General features: G+C 27.4%; 2 protein-coding genes across 2 annotated transcripts in view; both read right to left on the minus strand.

Annotated features, from left to right (window-relative positions):
* Window positions 1–867, minus strand: part of LOC122512447 (titin homolog) — a 70,759-nt gene extending 69,892 nt beyond the window's left edge. Inside the window, exon 1 of the mRNA XM_043628279.1 lies at window positions 461–867. Coding sequence (XP_043484214.1) covers window positions 461–473 — 13 coding nt within the window. The 5' untranslated portion in view covers window positions 474–867. The remainder of the gene's footprint in view (window positions 1–460) is intronic.
* A 3,732-nt stretch (window positions 868–4,599) lies between these two features.
* On the minus strand, window positions 4,600–19,116 carry LOC122512442 (titin homolog). The gene is made up of 8 exons (XM_043628263.1): window positions 18,644–19,116; window positions 15,411–15,790; window positions 12,859–13,081; window positions 11,923–12,210; window positions 11,482–11,782; window positions 8,370–8,643; window positions 7,541–8,000; window positions 4,600–7,334 (listed from the first exon to the last, which is right to left on the minus strand). Exons 1-8 carry the CDS (start codon window positions 18,729–18,731, stop codon window positions 5,041–5,043), a joined length of 4,308 nt encoding a protein of 1,435 aa, XP_043484198.1. The 5' UTR covers window positions 18,732–19,116; the 3' UTR covers window positions 4,600–5,040.
* Window positions 19,117–19,436: the final 320 nt, after the last annotated feature.

The raw sequence follows: 19,436 nt of genomic DNA on the forward strand, positions 1-19,436 counted from the left end.
CATTCATCGAGAAAAATCCGACCCAAATCCGCTTGTTTTGACGCTTTTTATTAGGTGAAGAGGAAAAAATAAAAAATGTTTCTAAACCAATTTCTTTCTCAATATCGGAAAAGCAAAATAAAATTTTTCTGTCGTTAAAAGAATTTTAAAAAAATACTTTGAGAAAAAAATATAATTTACGAAAAATGGTAAAAATTAAAATGAAGAAATAAACAGAAAATTTTATCTAAAGGGTAAAATTGTTAAGACTTTAAAAAATTAGAAAAATTAAAAAAGGAATAATTTACGCAAAAGGTGATAATTAATTAAAAAAGGAAAAAGGGGAAAAAAATAGTTTAAAAGTTAAAAAAAAGCTAATTAGAAAAATAAAAAAACAAAAATTATTTTCAACAACAAAATCAAAAAAAAAAAAAATTTCCAAAAAATTGAAAAATTCTTTTTTCCAAAAATATTTAATTACCTGTTAAGGTCATTCCGTCAAGTGAAGAAGCAATTTTCGATTCTTTTTTCCATTGACATAACTCTCTTTTTTAAATTACTCAATTAAAAAATGAATTATTTGGCGCGTGCCGAAATAACACTTCCCTATTCGTTCCCGTCTTTTCGCATTCGATTCTCGCCTTTTTCCCCACCTTTCCCACAATTTTCACCAAACACTTTACCAAGAAGCAAAATTTTGCCGCACGCAACCCTAAACTGCGCCAAGCCAAGGGCTCTGATCTAAAATCGTCAACGATGAACGGCGTTGTGTGCGCGCCGACCACTCTCTCCACTCTTCTTCTCTTTTGTACATATGTTGAGAAAAACTTTTTCGTCGCGTTTTAAACACAGACATGCGCTTGTGAGTTTCACTCTTTCTCTCTCTCTCTCACTCCAAAAGCTATAGTGGAATTCTGACGTAATAAAAAAAATATAAAACCACGCGTCATGGAATTTCAAAATTTTTTTTTTCGTGAAATAAAAATCTTTCTATAAAAGAAAGAAATTTTTTATGGACAAGAGAGAAGGAAAATTGTATTTTAAAAAGGGAGAGAGAGAGAGAGAGAGAAAAGGAAAGAATAGGAGAGAAATGGCGAACAAGGAATGAGGAACTAATTAAATGCATCTAAATCCGTGGGATCTACTTTAAAATACAGTGGTCAGAGTGCGTATATATTTAAAGCACTATTTGCACTCGTCCCCTGAATTTAATGGTTTTCCCGAGTTCAAATTATGCTTTTGTTTTAGCTCCCCCCCCCCTCCCCCCTCCTTCGGCCTGATCCTAAAATAGAGTCTCAATTGGAAATTTACGAAAAAAACCTATTTAGGATTTTTTATTCATTTGTTTAGAATAATGCAAAAAAGTTACAAAATTATTTTTTATAGATATTAATTAATCATGTATTATTAATATCAAAATATTATTTATTATGGTTTTTTGAATTTTGAATTTCGCGCCAATACATTTCTTTAAACTGTCGCCTAGATGGCATGAAAGTTCTCTCGCAAACGAAATGATGCGGATAGAGAACAGAAAAAATTTGGACTCATTTTTGTTGCAACACAAAATTTTAATTTTATTTATTTCACTAGCAACAATTCGCGTTCGATTTTTTTTACTTAGCAATTTTTATTAATTAGTAATTTTAACAATAATAGAATTTAAAAATTTGTAATTCAAATTTTTCTTGAAAACAATATAAAAATCTAATTTTGGAACAATTACAAATAATTGCAGAAATTTAATTATTTTCAAGAGGGATAAAATTCTTCTCATAAAATTCAATTATCTTTTAAATTTAAAAAAAATTCTCGTCAAAATCTCCAATTATCTTTATAAATAACAAAATTCTTCCCCAAGGTTCAATTATTTTCAAATAAATTTCAAGTTCACAAAAATATAGTACGCAAAGATTTAATTATTTTCATAAATAATAAAAATTTCTCAGAAATTCAATTATTTACAAATTTTTTTATAAATTCCTTCGCAATAATACAATTATTTTCATAAAAAATAATTTAAAATTGTAGAAAATAATAATTGATTTGAAATGATGGAAATAATTTTTGAAAAAGTTACTGTAATAATATTCTTATAATATAAAACAATGATTTTATCACTCGGTCATTTTAATTATTATAAAACATTCTTATAAGTTATTGAATTTAAAAAGATTTTGAATTTGAATGTTTTGAAAAATTTTAATTTCTACGTAAAAATAATATTTAAATATTTATTTAAAAAAAAATTATTGACGTTTTCGAATAATTTTACAATTAAAGAAATTCGTAAATAAATTGAGAAATATAAATTATGCATAAAATGGGTATACGTCCTGTTTCTTAATTATAATTTAACAATTAACAATTTTCTCATATTTTTTATAAATAAAAAGGAGAAAAATTTGCATAATTTAGATCAGTCAAAATTTGAAAATAATTGAATTTTATGAAGAATACAATGAATTCAAAATTGTAATGAAATTCTTTAGTCAATATATAAATAATATAAATCTTCGTAAAAAATTCAATTATTTTAAAAAATCTTGTTAAAATTCTCTGAGAAAAACAATTATTTTAAAGGCAATTTTAATAAAATTCTTCTCAAAAAATCACTTATTTTTTTAAATTTTGCAAAAATTCAATTATTTGCAGAAATAATACATTTTTTCGCAGGGATTCAATTGTTCTCAAAAGTTTTAATAAAATTCTATTTAAGAATTCAATTATTTTCAGAAATAATTCAAATTGTCGATTTACTAAAAATCATTGAATGCTTGTAAAGTATTTATAAAAAAATTTGAAAATAATTGAATTTATTTCGAGAATTTTATCAAAATTTTTTTATTAAATTATTTATTTATTTATTTATTTATTTAAACGGTTCCTAGGGCTAATGAGCCCTCCAAGGAACAATATGTTTGTAATTTTAAAAAATAATTTTTTAATTAAAAATTTTGAAAATAATTGAAATTTACAAATAAATTTATTAAAAACTTTTGAGAACAATTGAATTGTTCAGAAAAATGTTATTACAATTTTTATTAAAACTTTTAAAAATAATTGAATTCTTACAAAACATTTTATTATTTATGAAATGTTTTTTCTCAGTTTAGTGAAATTTGTAGCTGTTCCAGGCAAATTTTTCTTCTTGTAGTCATTATAAAATTTCCGTTAAGAGACTTTTCGTTTTTTCTCAAGTTTTTCGTTAAAACCATTTTCTATTACAAAAAGAATTTTTGTAAACATTTTTGTTAAAGAAAAATAATTACAGAAATAAATTCTGTAAGAGGAAATTTGAAATATAGAAAGGTAAAAAATTGTTTTCTTTAATTATACATTTTTATTATATATTATTTATTTTATTATATATTAACATTTCTGTACACATAAAGCACAGTTGTCGAAAGACATAAAAACCAATAATCAGACACATTTGTTCGTAAAAAACACGATTTTTTTGCAATTATTACACTTTCAATAGAAATCAAACGAAAAACCTAGTGACATGCAAAATTTGACATAATCTTCGAGGAAACTTTAGTCGAAAAAGTTGTGTTAAACTTAATGAAATTAATTTAATTAATTCAGAATTGAATATAAATTAAAAGCTTTTAATAAAAATTAAAAAATATTAAAACTAGATTTACTGTAAATAAATAAATTCCAGCTGACGTCTGTTAATTTTTTTTCTTTTCTTTTATTTTTTATTTATAGACATATTTTAAAAATTTTTTGTAATTTTGCTTGTCACTGGAAAAATTGGATCAGCGGTTACAAAACTGACAGTAGGGACAAGTATACAATATTTACAATTTTTGAGATATTATAATATCTCTGAGTCTTCGTGACACTTTATTTTTAAAAAGTTAATTCAATTAATTACACTTTATTTTTTAAAAATTAATTCACTCTCTGAAAAAAGGAGTCATAATTTAGTCTTCAACAGTGGTCTAAAACAAAACATTTGGTGTTAAAATCCAATTATTATTTATTCAATTTTGATTTATTATTATTTATTAGGAATTAGAATTGAAATTAGAATTGAAATTCTAGTTTTAATTCTAAATTCGAATTGGAATTAAAATTATAACTAAAACTAGAATTGAAATTCTAGTTTTAATTGTAATTTCAATTTTTATTTTTATTCCTGATCCAATTCTAATACGAATTCTAATTCGAATTTAAATTCTACTTCCAGTTCTAGTTTTAATTCTACTTTTTAAAATTTAATTTTAAATCCAATTCCAATTCGGATTTAAATTCGAATTCCACGTTAAATTCACGTTTGAATTAAATTTCTAGTTTCAATTCTGATTTGAAGTCTAATTCCAATTCTATATCCGATTCTTATTTGAATTCTAATTCTAATTTCGATTTTAGTTCCAATTGTAGATTTAATTCTATTTCTAGTTCGAATTCTAATTGGAATTAAAATTTTCCTTTCAATTCTAATTAAAATTTTAATTCCTGAAGTGCATTAATGCGATAAAATTGTAACTTGAATTGAAATTACAATTAGAATTGAATTGTAACTGGCATTAGAATTTAAATTAAAATTAGAATTGAAACTAGAACTGGAATTAGAATTGGAATAAAAATTAGAATTGAAACTGGAATTTGAATTGGAATTAAAATTAGAATTGGAACTAGAATTGGAACTGGCAATAGAATTTAAATTAAAATTAGAATTGAAACTAGAATTGGAACTGGAATTAGAATTGGAATCAAACTTAGAATTGAAACTGAAATTAGAATTGGAATTAAAATTAGAACTGAAACTGGAATTGGAACTGGAATTAGAATTGGAATTATAATTAGAACTGGAACCCAGACGCTTTAGCAATTCATACAGACTCGCGTCCTTTTTTTTTAATTCCTTATATTTGATTCGAATTCGAATTCGTAATTCTCTTTTCGAATTATTTCACCCTTATTTTCATTCGTATTTCAAAAAATTATTTTCCTAAATTACATTCAATGTCCAGAAGACTCAATTATTCAATTTCACTCATTTGTTCATTGTTTTTTTGTTTATTTTCATCTCCCTTTTTTGGAAACTTAACGTCTAGGACCACGCAACCATTTAGGAATTAAATCACAAATTCCTTGTTGAATTCGCCGATAAAGAATCAGTCCAATAATGGGAATAGCGAAAATTGCCTCCTTAAAAATATAAACATACACAGCGGCCAACAATAAAATCACGTCCGTCACAAAACTGAAATTCGATCTAACATTCCGTTCGGCTTGAATTTCTAGTAAATATTTTGTGTGAGGATCAATAAAATCATATCTCTCGTGGGTTGATATTCGCCTCGATCGTTGCCTCCTACCACCACTTTGACTTTGCAATCGTTCCATTTTCGCCTCGGTTGGTGTTTGAGCACGTGAACGATCACGAGAATTCGATCTCGACGATGTACGACTACTGGATTGATATTTGGACGACTGATTTTGATGACTAGACTGATCATTTCGTGTCTTTGATGACGATCTCGATGATCCGCCTCCTCTCTCGCTGGAGACATTTCTCGATCTTGGTTTGGAATTTTCACCTCTTCTCGTCTTGGATGATGATCTGGACGATGCAGCCCTGTCGGTGGAAACATTTCTTGATCTTGGCGCGGGAATTTCGTCGGCACGTGATCTAGCGCGTCGTGTTTCCGTTCGAGTCGGACTAAAAGTACCTGATCTTTGGTTGAACTCTTGATTAAGATTCCTGTCTCTATAGTTTTGGGAATCACTCGATCTTTCGTCTGAGGAATAATCGACCCTCGTGGGTGGAATCGACAACGATTTTACAATTTCTTCGGGATTTATTTTTTCCGTTCGGGAAAAGGTGGGGGTTGGAACTCTTTTCTGGGGAGGGAATGGTTTATGTGTTTGGGAGAATTGATTAACAATTTCGGTGTAGTGACTGACGACGGCCATTCTTTGTTCGAAGCGCTCCTCCTCATTGTCTGATGATGTAATCGAACTTTTGGACATTTGCTTCAATTGTCGTCGTCTGTTTTGCGCGACTTCGGCCGCTGAGAGGACGTTCTCGTTGTCAATGGCCGATAGTGACATTTCACCTGAAACCATTTCAGGAGCGGATGTACCAGTGAAATCACTTGTATTTTTGGTTCTTGGTTCGTCCGGTAACTTTTTGACATCGGTTTCGATTGGTTTCTCCGGTGGTACCGGTCTGCCGAATTGGTTCACTGGTACCGAGTCGGGTTCGACTCGCTTTTTGAGAATTGATTTTGGAACTATGGTGACGGGCGACATTGGTGGCGATGGAATTGATTGGCGAATACTTTCGGGAGTTGGTTCGATTACCTGAACTCTGTGTGAGGGAATTGGTGGTTGTGCTGTTTTTTCTGGACTGACGTGACGAACTGGATTTCCCCTGGGATGGTAGGTGTCCTCCTCGTTTTCGACTGGAATTGCCAAAATTCTTGCTCTGAATAGTCGGAGATCTTCGTCACTACTTTCTTCTTCGGATGATTCGATGGAAGTTTCGACACTCATTGTCTCGGTTACTTCCTCGTATTGTTTCTGCTGCCAAGTTGTTTCGATTTTTTTCTCCTGAGGCTCTTCGATCATTATCGGAGTGAACGTATTTTCTGATGAATAATCATGCCACCTTCGCAGAGGTTCGGAATTGTCGACTTCTGTCACTTCCGAATACTCCTTTTGATCTATTTCATCAAAATATTCCGTTTGATCAACTTCTGGATCAATAGGTTCGGAATCCACTCGATCGACTTCTTCGGAGTATTCACCAATTCCAACCTCTTCTGGATAGTCATCTTGACCTGAGTATTGTGTTCTTACTTTTCCCGAAAACCTATTCATCTCGTCGATTGGGGAATTTTCCGAATCCAGTTGTTGACTACCCCAATGATCCATCTTTGGTTCTAGGGACGATAAATTAGGATCGGAAGCAACGTCTTCCAAAACTCCGGGTATTAGTTTGGTGGGAACGCGTAAAGTGTCGGTTTGACTGTCACTGCATCTTCTGCGATCGCGTTTAGTTTGCCAGAGCGATGAATGAGCTGGAACTTTCTTTCGTAGGGATATTCTTTGCTCGAAGAGGGGATATTTTTCGAGAGTATCGTTTGTTGGGTCAGTCTTTAGATCACTGTTATCGATCTCTTGGGGAATTTGTCGTTTAGCTTCGTCGACAGCAACTGCACGATAGAATCTTTCCATGGCACGTTCGTGAAGTAGTTCTGTTGAACTGACAGCCTCGCGCATTGTCTCCACGAATTGATGATCAATTCTGAATAATTCCGGAAGTGAAATAGACTTTGGTGGTGGAACCAAATCGTCTTCTTCATTTCCCATTGTTCTCGATCTTGGTCGACCTTTAGGAAAAAAATCAAGATTGTTAGTTAAAACAGAACGAAAGAGACAAATTCTAATTCCAATTCCAATTCTAATTCTAATTCTAATTCCAATTCTAATTTAAATTCTAATTCAAATTTCAATTCTAATTCCACTTCTAATTCGAATTTCATTTCCATCGCGTTAATAAACAAATCAATTACATCACTTTAGCTTTTACATTTACCTGAAAAATCAATTTCCGTCTGTGAATGGCGATCAAGCTCCTGTTGAGAGTCCCGATCATCGGGATAGAGAACAAGAACAAATTCCGAACTACCATGCAGAGCATTTTCATCATCATCAGCAAATGAGGCAGGTTCAGTTCTAGCGAATTGTTTTCGTTTAACATCCAAAAATGCTGAATCACCCTGAGCCGATAAATCAGTGAAATGTTGTTCTTTTCTCAAAGTGGAAACTGGAGTTCTGGGTGGACTCAAATGAGTGCGATCCGGTGAAGTCGGTACCTGACTCCTAGGATCATGAGCTCTCGGTGGCTTAGGTGGGGCTGGAGTCTTTGTGGTCCCTCCAATCGATCGTGATCTTGGCTGAGGAACTGGAGATTCTCCTCCCGAATCGTCAAACGTTGGAGTGACAATTATTGTTGTTGCTGTGGGTTCTTTCCTCTTCTCATGAACATCTGACACCTGAAAGGGAATTTAATTTTAGTCACTCAAATTATTATCATCTCCTTTTTCGTTATCATCACCTTCACCATCATCATTAACATTATCATTATCATCAACATCATCATTATCATCATCTTTCTCATTATAATCAACAATATCATCATCATTAGCATTACCTTTAGCTTCAGCATTATCATCATCATCAGCATTATCTTTATCTTCAGCATTATCATCATCATCATCATCATCGCTCCCACAGCATTTAAACTTGCAGCAATGTTGTTAATGTTGCTGCAAGTTTAGATGCTGTGGGTGCATCCTCATCATCATCACTATCATTATAATTATTATTATAACTAATACTATTATTATTTCTTCATTATGTACCTTTACTTGATCATTTTTCTTCTGCATTTCCTCGGAATGATCAACAACGTCCAGAGCAAAGGTCACTCTGCTGTCGGATCTCGATGATCTTCCTGAGCTGAGACGTTGTGATGACAGAGAACGTTCAACAGGATCTCCCCTTGAATAATTTTCTTCGCGAGTCAAACTCCTGGTTCTTTGCGAAGGTTCAACGAAACTCACTTCTCGTCTTTCGCTTCGTCCTCTGTGAATTTCTCGATGACTCTGTGATTTGTTGCTCAGAGGCCCTGTAATTCTGTCATTTTCATTACAATAAATATAGGTTTTTCGAATTTTTGGAAAATTTTGATAATTTTAGATTTTTTACCAAAGGGTAGAGACTAATAAATAAGTAAAGTGTTTTTGAAGAGCACAAAAATAATGAAGCTAAATGCCATAAAAAAGAAGAAAAAATGTTGAATTTTAAGAAATTCGGTTTTTCGAATTTTTGGAAAATTTTGATAATTTTAGATTTTTTACCAAAGGGTGGAGAGTAATAAATAAATAAAGTGTTTTTCAAAAGCACAAAAATAATGAAGCTTAATGCCATAAAAAAGAAGAAAAAATGTTGAATTTTAAGAAATTCGGTTTTTCGAATTTTTGGTAAATTTTGATAATTTTAGATTTTTTACCAAAGAGTGGAGACTATTAAATAAGTAAAGTGTTTTTCAAAAGCACAAAAATAATGAAGCTAAATGCCATAAAACAGAAGAAAAAATGTTTAATTTTAAGAAATTCGGTTTTTCGAATTTTTGGAAAATTTTGATAATTTTAGATTTTTTACCAAAGGGTGGAGAGTAATAAATAAATAAAGTGTTTTTCAAAAGCACAAAAATAATGAAGCTTAATGCCATAAAAAAGAAGAAAAAATGTTGAATTTTAAGAAATTCGGTTTTTCGAATTTTTGGTAAATTTTGATAATTTTAGATTTTTTACCAAAGGGTGGAGAGTAATAAATAAGTAAAGTGTTTTTCAAAAGCACAAAAATAATGAAGCTTAATGCCATAAAAAAGAAGAAAAAATGTTGAATTTTAAGAAATTCGGTTTTTCGAATTTTTGGAAAATTTTGATAATTTTAGATTTTTTACCAAAGGGTGGAGAGTAATAAATAAATAAAGTGTTTTTCAAAAGCACAAAAATAATGAAGCTTAATGCCATAAAAAAGAAGAAAAAATGTTGAATTTTAAGAAATTCGGTTTTTCGAATTTTTGGTAAATTTTGATAATTTTAGATTTTTTACCAAAGAGTGGAGACTATTAAATAAGTAAAGTGTTTTTCAAAAGCACAAAAATAATGAAGCTAAATGCCATAAAACAGAAGAAAAAATGTTTAATTTTAAGAAATTCGGTTTTTCGAATTTTTGGAAAATTTTGATAATTTTAGATTTTTTACCAAAGGGTGGAGAGTAATAAATAAATAAAGTGTTTTTCAAAAGCACAAAAATAATGAAGCTTAATGCCATAAAAAAGAAGAAAAAATGTTGAATTTTAAGAAATTCGGTTTTTCGAATTTTTGGTAAATTTTGATAATTTTAGATTTTTTACCAAAGGGTGGAGAGTAATAAATAAGTAAAGTGTTTTTCAAAAGCACAAAAATAATGAAGCTTAATGCCATAAAAAAGAAGAAAAAATGTTGAATTTTAAGAAATTCGGTTTTTCGAATTTTTGGTAAATTTTGATAATTTTAGATTTTTTACCAAAGGGTGGAGAGTAATAAATAAGTAAAGTGTTTTTCAAAAGCACAAAAATAATGAAGCTTAATGCCATAAAAAAGAAGAAAAAATGTTGAATTTTAAGAAATTCCGTTTTTCGAATTTTTGGAAAATTTTGATAATTTTAGATTTTTTACCAAAGATTGGAGACTTTTAAATAAGTAAAGTGTTTTTGAAGAGCACAAAAATAATGAAGTTAAATGCCATAAAACAGAAGAAAAAATGTTGAATTTTAAGAAATTCGGTTTTTCGAATTTTTGGAAAATTTTTATAATTTTAGATTTTTTACCAAAGAGTGGAGATTATTGAATAAGTAAAATTTTTTTGAAGAGCCCAAAAATAATGAAGCTAAATGCCATAAAAAAGAATAAAAAATGTTGAATTTTAAGAAATTCGGTTTTTCGAATTTTTGGAAAATTTTGATAATTTTAGATTTTTTACCAAAGAGTGGAGATTATTAAATAAGTAAAATTTTTTTGAAGAGCTTAAAAATAATGAAGCTAAATGCCATAAAAAAGAATAAAAAATGTTGAATTTTAAGAAATTCGGTTTTTCGAATTTTTGAATAATTTTGTTATTTTTAGATTTGAAAATTTGAATTTTTTGTACTTTTAACTAACTATTCTGTAGAATTAATTTTTGTCAAAAAAGTAGAAAAATAAGAAGAAATTCAAAGAAAAGAAAAAAAGAAAAACTCTATAAGGAAAAGAAGAAGAAGAAATTCCAAAAGTTGGAGGAGAAGAAAATTAAGAAGAAATTCAAAAAAAAGAAGAAAGAAAAAAAATGCAATGAGGAAAAGGAAAAGAAATTCTTTTTAATTATCATTATCATATAATTATATTAATTATATTATCATTATCTTTTTTCCAAAAGGCGGAGGAGAAGAAAAATAAGAAGAAATTGAAAAAAGGGAAGAAAGATAACAAATGCAATAAATAAAAGAAGAAGAAAAATTGCAAAACGTGAAGGAGAAGAAATGCAAAAAGGTAAAGATAGGACAGGAGAAAAGAGGAGAAGAAGAAGAAATTCAAAGAGGAAAAGAAGAAGGAGAAGAAGTAACTCAAAAAGTAGAAGATGAAGATGCAAAAATGCAAAAAGGAAGAGAAGAAGAAATACCAAAACGAGAAGTACAATATATAGAAGAAGAAATTCAAAAAGGTGTAGAAGATAAACTCAAGAAAGAGGAAAAAGAAGAAGAAATACAAAATGTAAAAGAAGAAGGAACTCAAGAAAAAGAAGAAGAATAAGAAATCCAAAAAGAAGAAGGAAAAGAAAAAATACAAAAAGAAGAAATAGTAGAAGGAAATGAATAAGAAGGAGGATAAGAAGAAATCCAAAAAGAATAAGAAGAATTAAAGGAATTCTAGAAAAAAGAAATCTCACCCCCGCTTCAGATCTGGAATGAAGACAACGTCACTCTCCTCACTGGGATCACTGACACCATAAGGATTTTCCGCCTTAATGCGAAAACGATATTCCGAGCCCTCGATAAGTTCGCTCAATGTTGTCGTTGTCTGTCGACATGTCGCAGCTTTGAGCCACATATCCCAACCGACTCGATAGTATTCAACGATATATGTACCAATTTTGCAACCGCCATCGTCTTCCGGCTCCATCCACTTGAGTGTGACGGACCTTCCCAAGGTCATTGCGACCGTGGCCTTGCCCGGTGCCGAAGGTCGATCTACATAAATATACAAACAATTTAAATTAAAAAAAAGTCACACAAATCAATTTCATTCATTTTCAATGCCAAAAATTCATATTACGAAATATATAAAGATATAGATGAAAATTTGGCTGGCAAAACCATTACCTACCTACCTGTTACGGTGACTAAAAATGAAGCGATGTCTTCACCTAATTTATTCGTCACCTTCACACTGTACTCGCCACGATCTTTTCTCTTAGCGTCAGGTATCTTCAGCACACTCTCACCGTCCATTGACTCGAAAATGTGTCTCTCGTCTTTGTTTATTGTATCACCATCGTGATACCATGTGACATCAGGCGGTGGACGACCAGCGAGTGTTATCTTCAATCGAATTGTTTCGTCTTGCTCGAATAGAAGTCCGTCCTCATATTGTCGGGGGAGTCGTATTCTCGGTGGAGCTAGTGATCAATGAAATTGGAATTTTTCTTTGAAAATGTGAAGATATTTTGTGGCAGTTCACTGTTCATTTAATAGTATCAAATTGCAAAGAATTGACAGCAAAAATGTGGATCAAATCAAAAATTGATCTTAATTTAAATGAAGAAATATTTTTTAAAGAAGATGACAGTCATTCAATTGAAGATTAATTCAAACTAAGGTGTATCTTCAAAAGAAGATTTATATACAAACGAAGATAGACTTATAAATGAAGAAATATGCAAAAGAAGATTCATTCAAATGAAGAAATATTTAAACAAAGGATTATTTAAACGAAAGATACATTTAAATGAAGATATAATCAAACGAAGATACATTCAACTGAAGATATATTCAAACGAAGATACATTCAATCGAAAATAGAATTAATATTTAAATTGAAAATAAGATTAATTTTCAAATCATGAAGACATTTAAAATTCAAATTATTAAACAGAGAATGATTTATTGTATTTGTATGATATAAAGCTAAATTCAATGGAGTATTCGGTGAAGAAATAGAAGATAAAAGATTATCACTATTCAATGTAACAAAAATATTAAAAAGAAATTTTTATTGCACTCGAAATAAAATGAAGAAAAGAAGAAATAAAACTGAAGATATTTACCTTCGAGCATGAGTCTCGCTTTTGTGCTCACATGTCCAGCGCGATTGGTCGCAGTGCATTTAATTTCACCCTCATCATCAATTGCCGTTCGATGAATCAGCAGAACACTTTTTCCATTTTCTGTCACAATTCTCGTTCGTCGACTGCTAAATATTTCAAAACCATCCTTAAACCAAGCAATCTTTGGTGATGGCACTCCGGAATATTGGACTTCAAATTCCGCCTGTAAATAAGAAGAAAGTTTTCTCTTTTTTTTGTCGAATTTATTCTCATATCGAAATTTACATCGAAATTTAAATCGAAATTCAAAATCTCAATTCAAAATCGAAATATAAATTTAAATTAAAATTCGAAAATAAATTTACAATATTTTAGAAATTAAATGTTCTTGTTTATTATTATTCGAAAATTTTAATAAAATTCCTTCAAGAAATTCAATTATTTTCATAAATAATAAAATGTTTTATAAGAATTCAATTATTTTCAATAGAATTTTAATAAAATTTCTCGAAAGAATATAATTATTCATAAAATTTAAATTCAATTAAATTAAATTTAAATTCAATTATCTTTTTAAAATAAAAATTCAATTATTTTCAACAATTCTGATATAAAATTCTTCCAAATAATTCAATAATTTTTATAAATTGTAAAATTCTTGGCAATAATTCAATTATTTTTGTAAATAATAAAATTTTTCTTAGAAATTCAAATATTTCCAATACAATTTTAAATTTCTAATAAAATTTCTAGGAAAAAGTTCAATTATATTCAAGATAATTTTAATAAAATTTCTCTAACAGGTTTCAATTATTTTAAAAAAATTGTAATAAAATTTTTCTAAACAATTTAATTGTTCTCAAAAGTTTTTAATAAAATTCTTTGTAAATTTCAATTATTTTCAAAATTTTCAATTAAAAAATTATTTTAAAAAATTACATTATTTTTATGAAATTTAATGAAAAAAATTTTTGATAAAATTCTCGAAATAAATTCAATTATTTTCAAATTTTTTTATAAATACTTTACAAGAATTCAATGATTTTTAGTAAATCAACAATTTTAATTATTTCTGAAAATAATTGAATTCTTGAATAGAATTTTATTAAAACTTTTTAAATAATTGAATCCTTGCGAAAAAATTTATTCTTTCTGCAAATAATTGAATTTTTGCAAATTTTTAAAAAATAAGTGATTTTTTGAGAAGAATTTTATTAAAATTGCCTTTAAAATATTTGTTTTTCTCAGAGAATTTTTACAAGATTTTTAAAAATAATTGGAAATTTTTGAAGAATTCAATTAAAATTGTATTGAAAATAAGTGAAATCCTGATAAGAATTTTATTATTTATATAAAAATAATTTAATTTTTTACGAAGATTTTTATTATTTATATATTGACTAAAGAATTTAAAATACAATTTTGAATTAATTGAATTCTTCATAAAATTCAATTATTTTCAAATTTTTTTTATAAATACTTTACAAGAAGTCAAGGATTTTCAGTACACTAATTAAAAAATTGAAAATATTTAAAAAGAAAAATTATTTAAAAAGTTAGGATACAAAATTCTGTCGATCCACATTTTGAAATTAGTTTTTTTTGTGTTTTTTTCTTTAAAAAATATTGTTTGACAGATCGAAAAAGTGCAGGTATTCTTCATGATTTATAATAAAACAATATTTGAAATTAGAAAATGTAAAAAAATTATGATTAACAAATAAATTTTGTTTATTACATGCTTTTTTCTATAACAAATTTCGTTTGACTGATCTAAATTACGCAAAGTTTACTCCTTTTTATTTATAAAAAATATGAGAAAATTGTTAATTGTTAAATTATAATTAAGAAATAGGAAATATACCCATTTTATGCATAGAATTTATATTTCTCAATAACAATATTTTTAGAAACTCATCATTTTCTTTTATATAAGAAAACATTACATATTCTATTCTATTTTTCAATTACAAATTTTAATTAAAAATTAAATTGAAACTTTTTAAATTTTTAGAAAATAGAGGCAAAAAACTTTAATCAAAAAAATGTTCTGTTACATTTATTTACGAATTTCTTTAATTGTAAAATTATTTGAAAACATCAATAACATTTTTTTAAATAAATATTTAAATATTATTTTTCCGTAGGAATTAAAATTTTTCAAAACATTCAAATTCAAATCTTTTTAAATTCAATAACTTATAAGAATATTTTTATAAAACATGAAGATAGCGATTGCTCCGAGTCGAAGACTCGGAGTGATCGATTTCTTCATGTTTTATAATAATTAAAGATGACCGAGTGATAAAATCATTTTTTTAAATTATAAGAATATTATTACAGTAACTTTTTCAAAAATTATTTCCATAATTTCAAATCAATTATTATTTTCTACAATTTTTAATTATTTTTTATGAAAATAATTGAAAAAATTTTATTATTTATAAAAATAATTGAATTATTGGGAAGGAATTTATAAAAAAAATTTGTAAATAATTGAATTTCTGAGAAATTTTTATTATTTATGAAAATAATAATGAAGTAAAAAAAACCTGCTCGTTTTCAAGTGAAGTTGTGTCTTTTAATTCAATATCAAAATAAGGCGATGAGGCAATGGCACGTTGGAGAGTGACAGTGAGTGGATCGGAAATTTCACTTGGTTCCGATAGTCCCAGGGCATTCTGGGCACGAATACGAAATTGATAACGCCATCCTGGTTCAAGACCACTCAATGTGACTTCGGAAAATTTACAAAGAACTGGCGTTGAACGAATCCAATTTGGTGAACCCAATTTTCGATGTTCAACAAGATAGCCAATAATAGCCGATCCTCCATTACTTGTTGATCGTTCCCATCTGATACTGACTACATCTGGTTGTGTTTCCTCCGTGCCTGGTATCAGTATTGGCTTTCCTGGCGATGCTGGTAAACCTTCAACAATAAAAACCAAAAAAAATTTAATCACCAATTAAATTAAATCAAATCAAATTAAATTTCCCATCAATTAATTTCATATTTAATTATTTCAATTTTCGTAAATCAATTATAGACGCTATTTAAACAATTAAATTTAATTTCTCAAATAAATTATTAATTTAACTACTTTTTTATAATAATTAGTTGCTTAATTAATTGTGTCAGGTGCTAATGAATAAAGTAGTTTTCAATAGTTTTTTTTCTTAATAGTTTTATTTCAAATAAATATTTAATCATTATTCATTATTCTCATGAAGAATTTTATCAACAAATTTTTAAATAATTGAATTCTTTTAACGAATTTTATTAATATTACATTTTTTTATGAATCCGATTAAAATTGTATTAAAAATTATTGAAATTCTACGATGAGTTTTATTATTTGTGAAAATAAATGAATCCCCGTAAAAAATTATAATATTTTTAAAAATAATTGAATTATTGGGAAGAAATTTATAAAAATTAGTAAATAATTGAATTATTGTGAAGAAATTGATAAAAATTGGTAAATAATTTAATTATTGGGAAGATATTTATAAAAATTTGTAAATAATTGAATTGAGGGAAAGTTTTGCAAATAATTGAAATTTCACCAAGAATTTTATTAAAATTTTTAAAAATAATTGAATTTCGGAGAAGAGTTTTATTATTTCTATAAAGACAATTGAAATTTTAACGAGAATTTTGAAAAAAATTCTGGACATAATTAAATTTTTGAGAAGAATTTTATTTAATTCTTCTATAAATTCATTATTAATACTAATTAATAATAACTAATTTCTGAAGAATTTAAATTATTAAAATTTTTGAAAAATCTAAGTTCTTTAAAATTTCTAATGAAATTCATTCAAAATTGAAATTTTACAAAATTTAAAATTAAAACTTTTTTTTAAGTTCTTCTATTTATAAAAATTGTGAACGCAACTCTTTTAAAATTCAATTAAATTAATCTTCAAGAGTTAAGTTATTTAATAGGAAATTATTGTCTGAAATAGAAAAAATTGAAGGTCTTTTTTTAGAATTTGTGATAATCTCATAGTTTATGAGTCAAACAAAAAAAAGACTCTCATATGCTCTTGCAAAATCTGCTTTTTGAGAAAAAATAGCAGTTAATAAACTTAGCTGTTAATAAATTTGATATTTTATCAATTGTGTCATGAATTAATTAAGAAGTAAATTAAATCAGTCCAGAATTAATTATGTGAATAAAAATTATGTTATTATGATAATTATGTGAGTAAAAATTAATTAAATAATTAATAAAGAAAATAATAAATTTATTAAGTAGTAAATTTATGCAGTAACGATTTTGTTAAATAGTGATTTAATTTAAAATTGAATTAATTAAGTAGTTATTTAATTAAGTTGTGATTTAATTAAATAGTGATTTAATTTAAAATTGAATTAATTAAGTAGTTATTTAATTAAGTTATGATTTAATTAATTAGTGAATTAATTAATTAGTAAATTAATTAAGCAGTCATTTAATTAAGTTGTGATTAATTTAATTAATTAAATAGTAAATTAATTCAGTAGTTATTTAATTAAGTATTCAATTAATTAAGTAGTGAATTAATTAGCAGTTGATTAAATTAAATAATTAATTAGGCAGCGGTTAATGAATTCCCAATTATCTGCGTGGTTTTCTATTATTTCAATCTCGATTTTAAAGTTTTTGCTCAGAAACATCAAATTTGCCAATTGGTATATTTTTATTTCTCTCTGATTTTCTTTTTCTTTTTTTTCAACGTCATGAATGAAATATTATGTTTTTGTGTGTGTGTAAACTGTTTAGCTTGCAAAAAGCACATGGTTTTTCTCAAAGAAGCAAAGGAGAACTGCTAATAAGAATGATTTATTCGTGAATTAAAAATAAAACCCAAAGATTTTTGTAGGAAAGTAAGAAAAGTTTTGAATAAAGGAAAAATGCGCATAAAAATAAAATTTTGCAGAGATTTGCAAAAACTTTTTTTTTTCTGTGATATTATTTTTTTCAAACAGTCTCTATTTTTATCTCCTGCCGTTTAATTTTTTATTGAAATAGACTATTCATAAAGAATGACATATTCTCTTTGATTTGAAGAAGGAAAAAATTTTGAAAAAGAACTTTCACCGAAAATTAAAATTATTTATAAATTAATAAATTGAATAATTTTTCTTTTTGAATTGAAAAAAAAATTGTTTGTTTATTGCTGTTTATTTTTCAAGTAGAAAATATTTTTACAAAATAATTAGCAATGAGGGAATATATTATAATAGTAAATTACTGCAAATTATTAAAACAAAATCAAAATTCAACAGAAAAAAAAAATTACTTAGAGGAAAATATTTTTAAATCAACATTTCAAATCGATATGTATTTGTACGCTTGTATTGTATAACAAAAGCATTCAATATAATAATATGTTGGGGAGCACGCGACCTAATGGATAGCTGCACGTGGCTCTCCCAAAATAAAACGATGAGCATTTGGCAATCAGAAGAGGCGAAACCACTGGGCAGCTCCGGGAAGGATGACATCGGATACCAAATCGAAAGATCAACATCTTTCAATATCGCAAAAGAAAAAAAAAATATTCAAAATCTTTTTTTCCTCATCAAATTAGTTTAACACCCATTTTTCAAAATTCTCCAAAATCAAATTCGAAAGAAAAAAAAAAATTATTCCAAACTATTCAATAGTAAAAGAAAATATTTTCAAATATCAGAGAAAAAAATCTTTTTTCAAAAAACAATTTTGAAAATAAAGCGTTATAAACAAGCGATTTTTTTAACATAAAAAAAAGGCGGAAGGATGGAAAAAGTTACCTGGACCTTCCCAGTGTACCTTCTTCGTACCGCTTCCCGAAGAAGAAATTGGCTTCGAATAATGTGACTTCCTCTGGGCGTTGCCCATGATTTCTTCGTTGATTTAAACTGAAGAAATTTTGCAGTAGAAGGAGTAGTAGGAGGAGGAGGACAATGACACGTGACCCGAATGTCCGGTCTATTAAATAATTAAAATTTTGATGTCAAAAAAAAAGAAGAAGAATGAATTCACTAATCTTCATTTACGTTCTAGATGAAGAATAATCTCAAAAAGAAAAAACATGATAGAAATAAAAAATAAAAAAAAAAATTATTAAAATTGAAGACGACGCAAACGTTGAGTGAGAGAGAAAAAAAAATAAAAAAAGAAATTGGAAAAACTATTGGGAAGAAGACCGTCGTTGGCCCGCTACGAGCCGAGACTCTCGGGAGGGCTCTCGATATAGAGCGAGGTTCTTTGCGGCAGCACTGGTTCTTAAACGTAGACGAGTTAAAATTTATTCAAAGACATTGCGCGCTCCATCTTTACCACCTAAAAGAAACGCGCATCCATCAATTTTTTCAAGACGTAAACATATTTCTTTTTAATTTACTTTAAATAAAAAAAAAATTTGCATTAAAGTGAAGAAATTAAAAATTTAGTTTAGTAAATAAAGAAATTAATTATGTAACTAATTAAGTGAATAATTATACAGATAATTAGCAATGAGTATATATTAAGAAAAATTTATTTGATTCAAGTAAACGATTTCTTGTCTTTCATCAAATAAATATTTACTTGAATCAAATAAAT

This window comes from Leptopilina heterotoma, unplaced genomic scaffold, assembly GCF_015476425.1.
Source record: "Leptopilina heterotoma isolate Lh14 unplaced genomic scaffold, ASM1547642v1 Lhet_99, whole genome shotgun sequence".
Classification (NCBI taxonomy): Eukaryota; Metazoa; Arthropoda; class Insecta; order Hymenoptera; family Figitidae; genus Leptopilina; species Leptopilina heterotoma.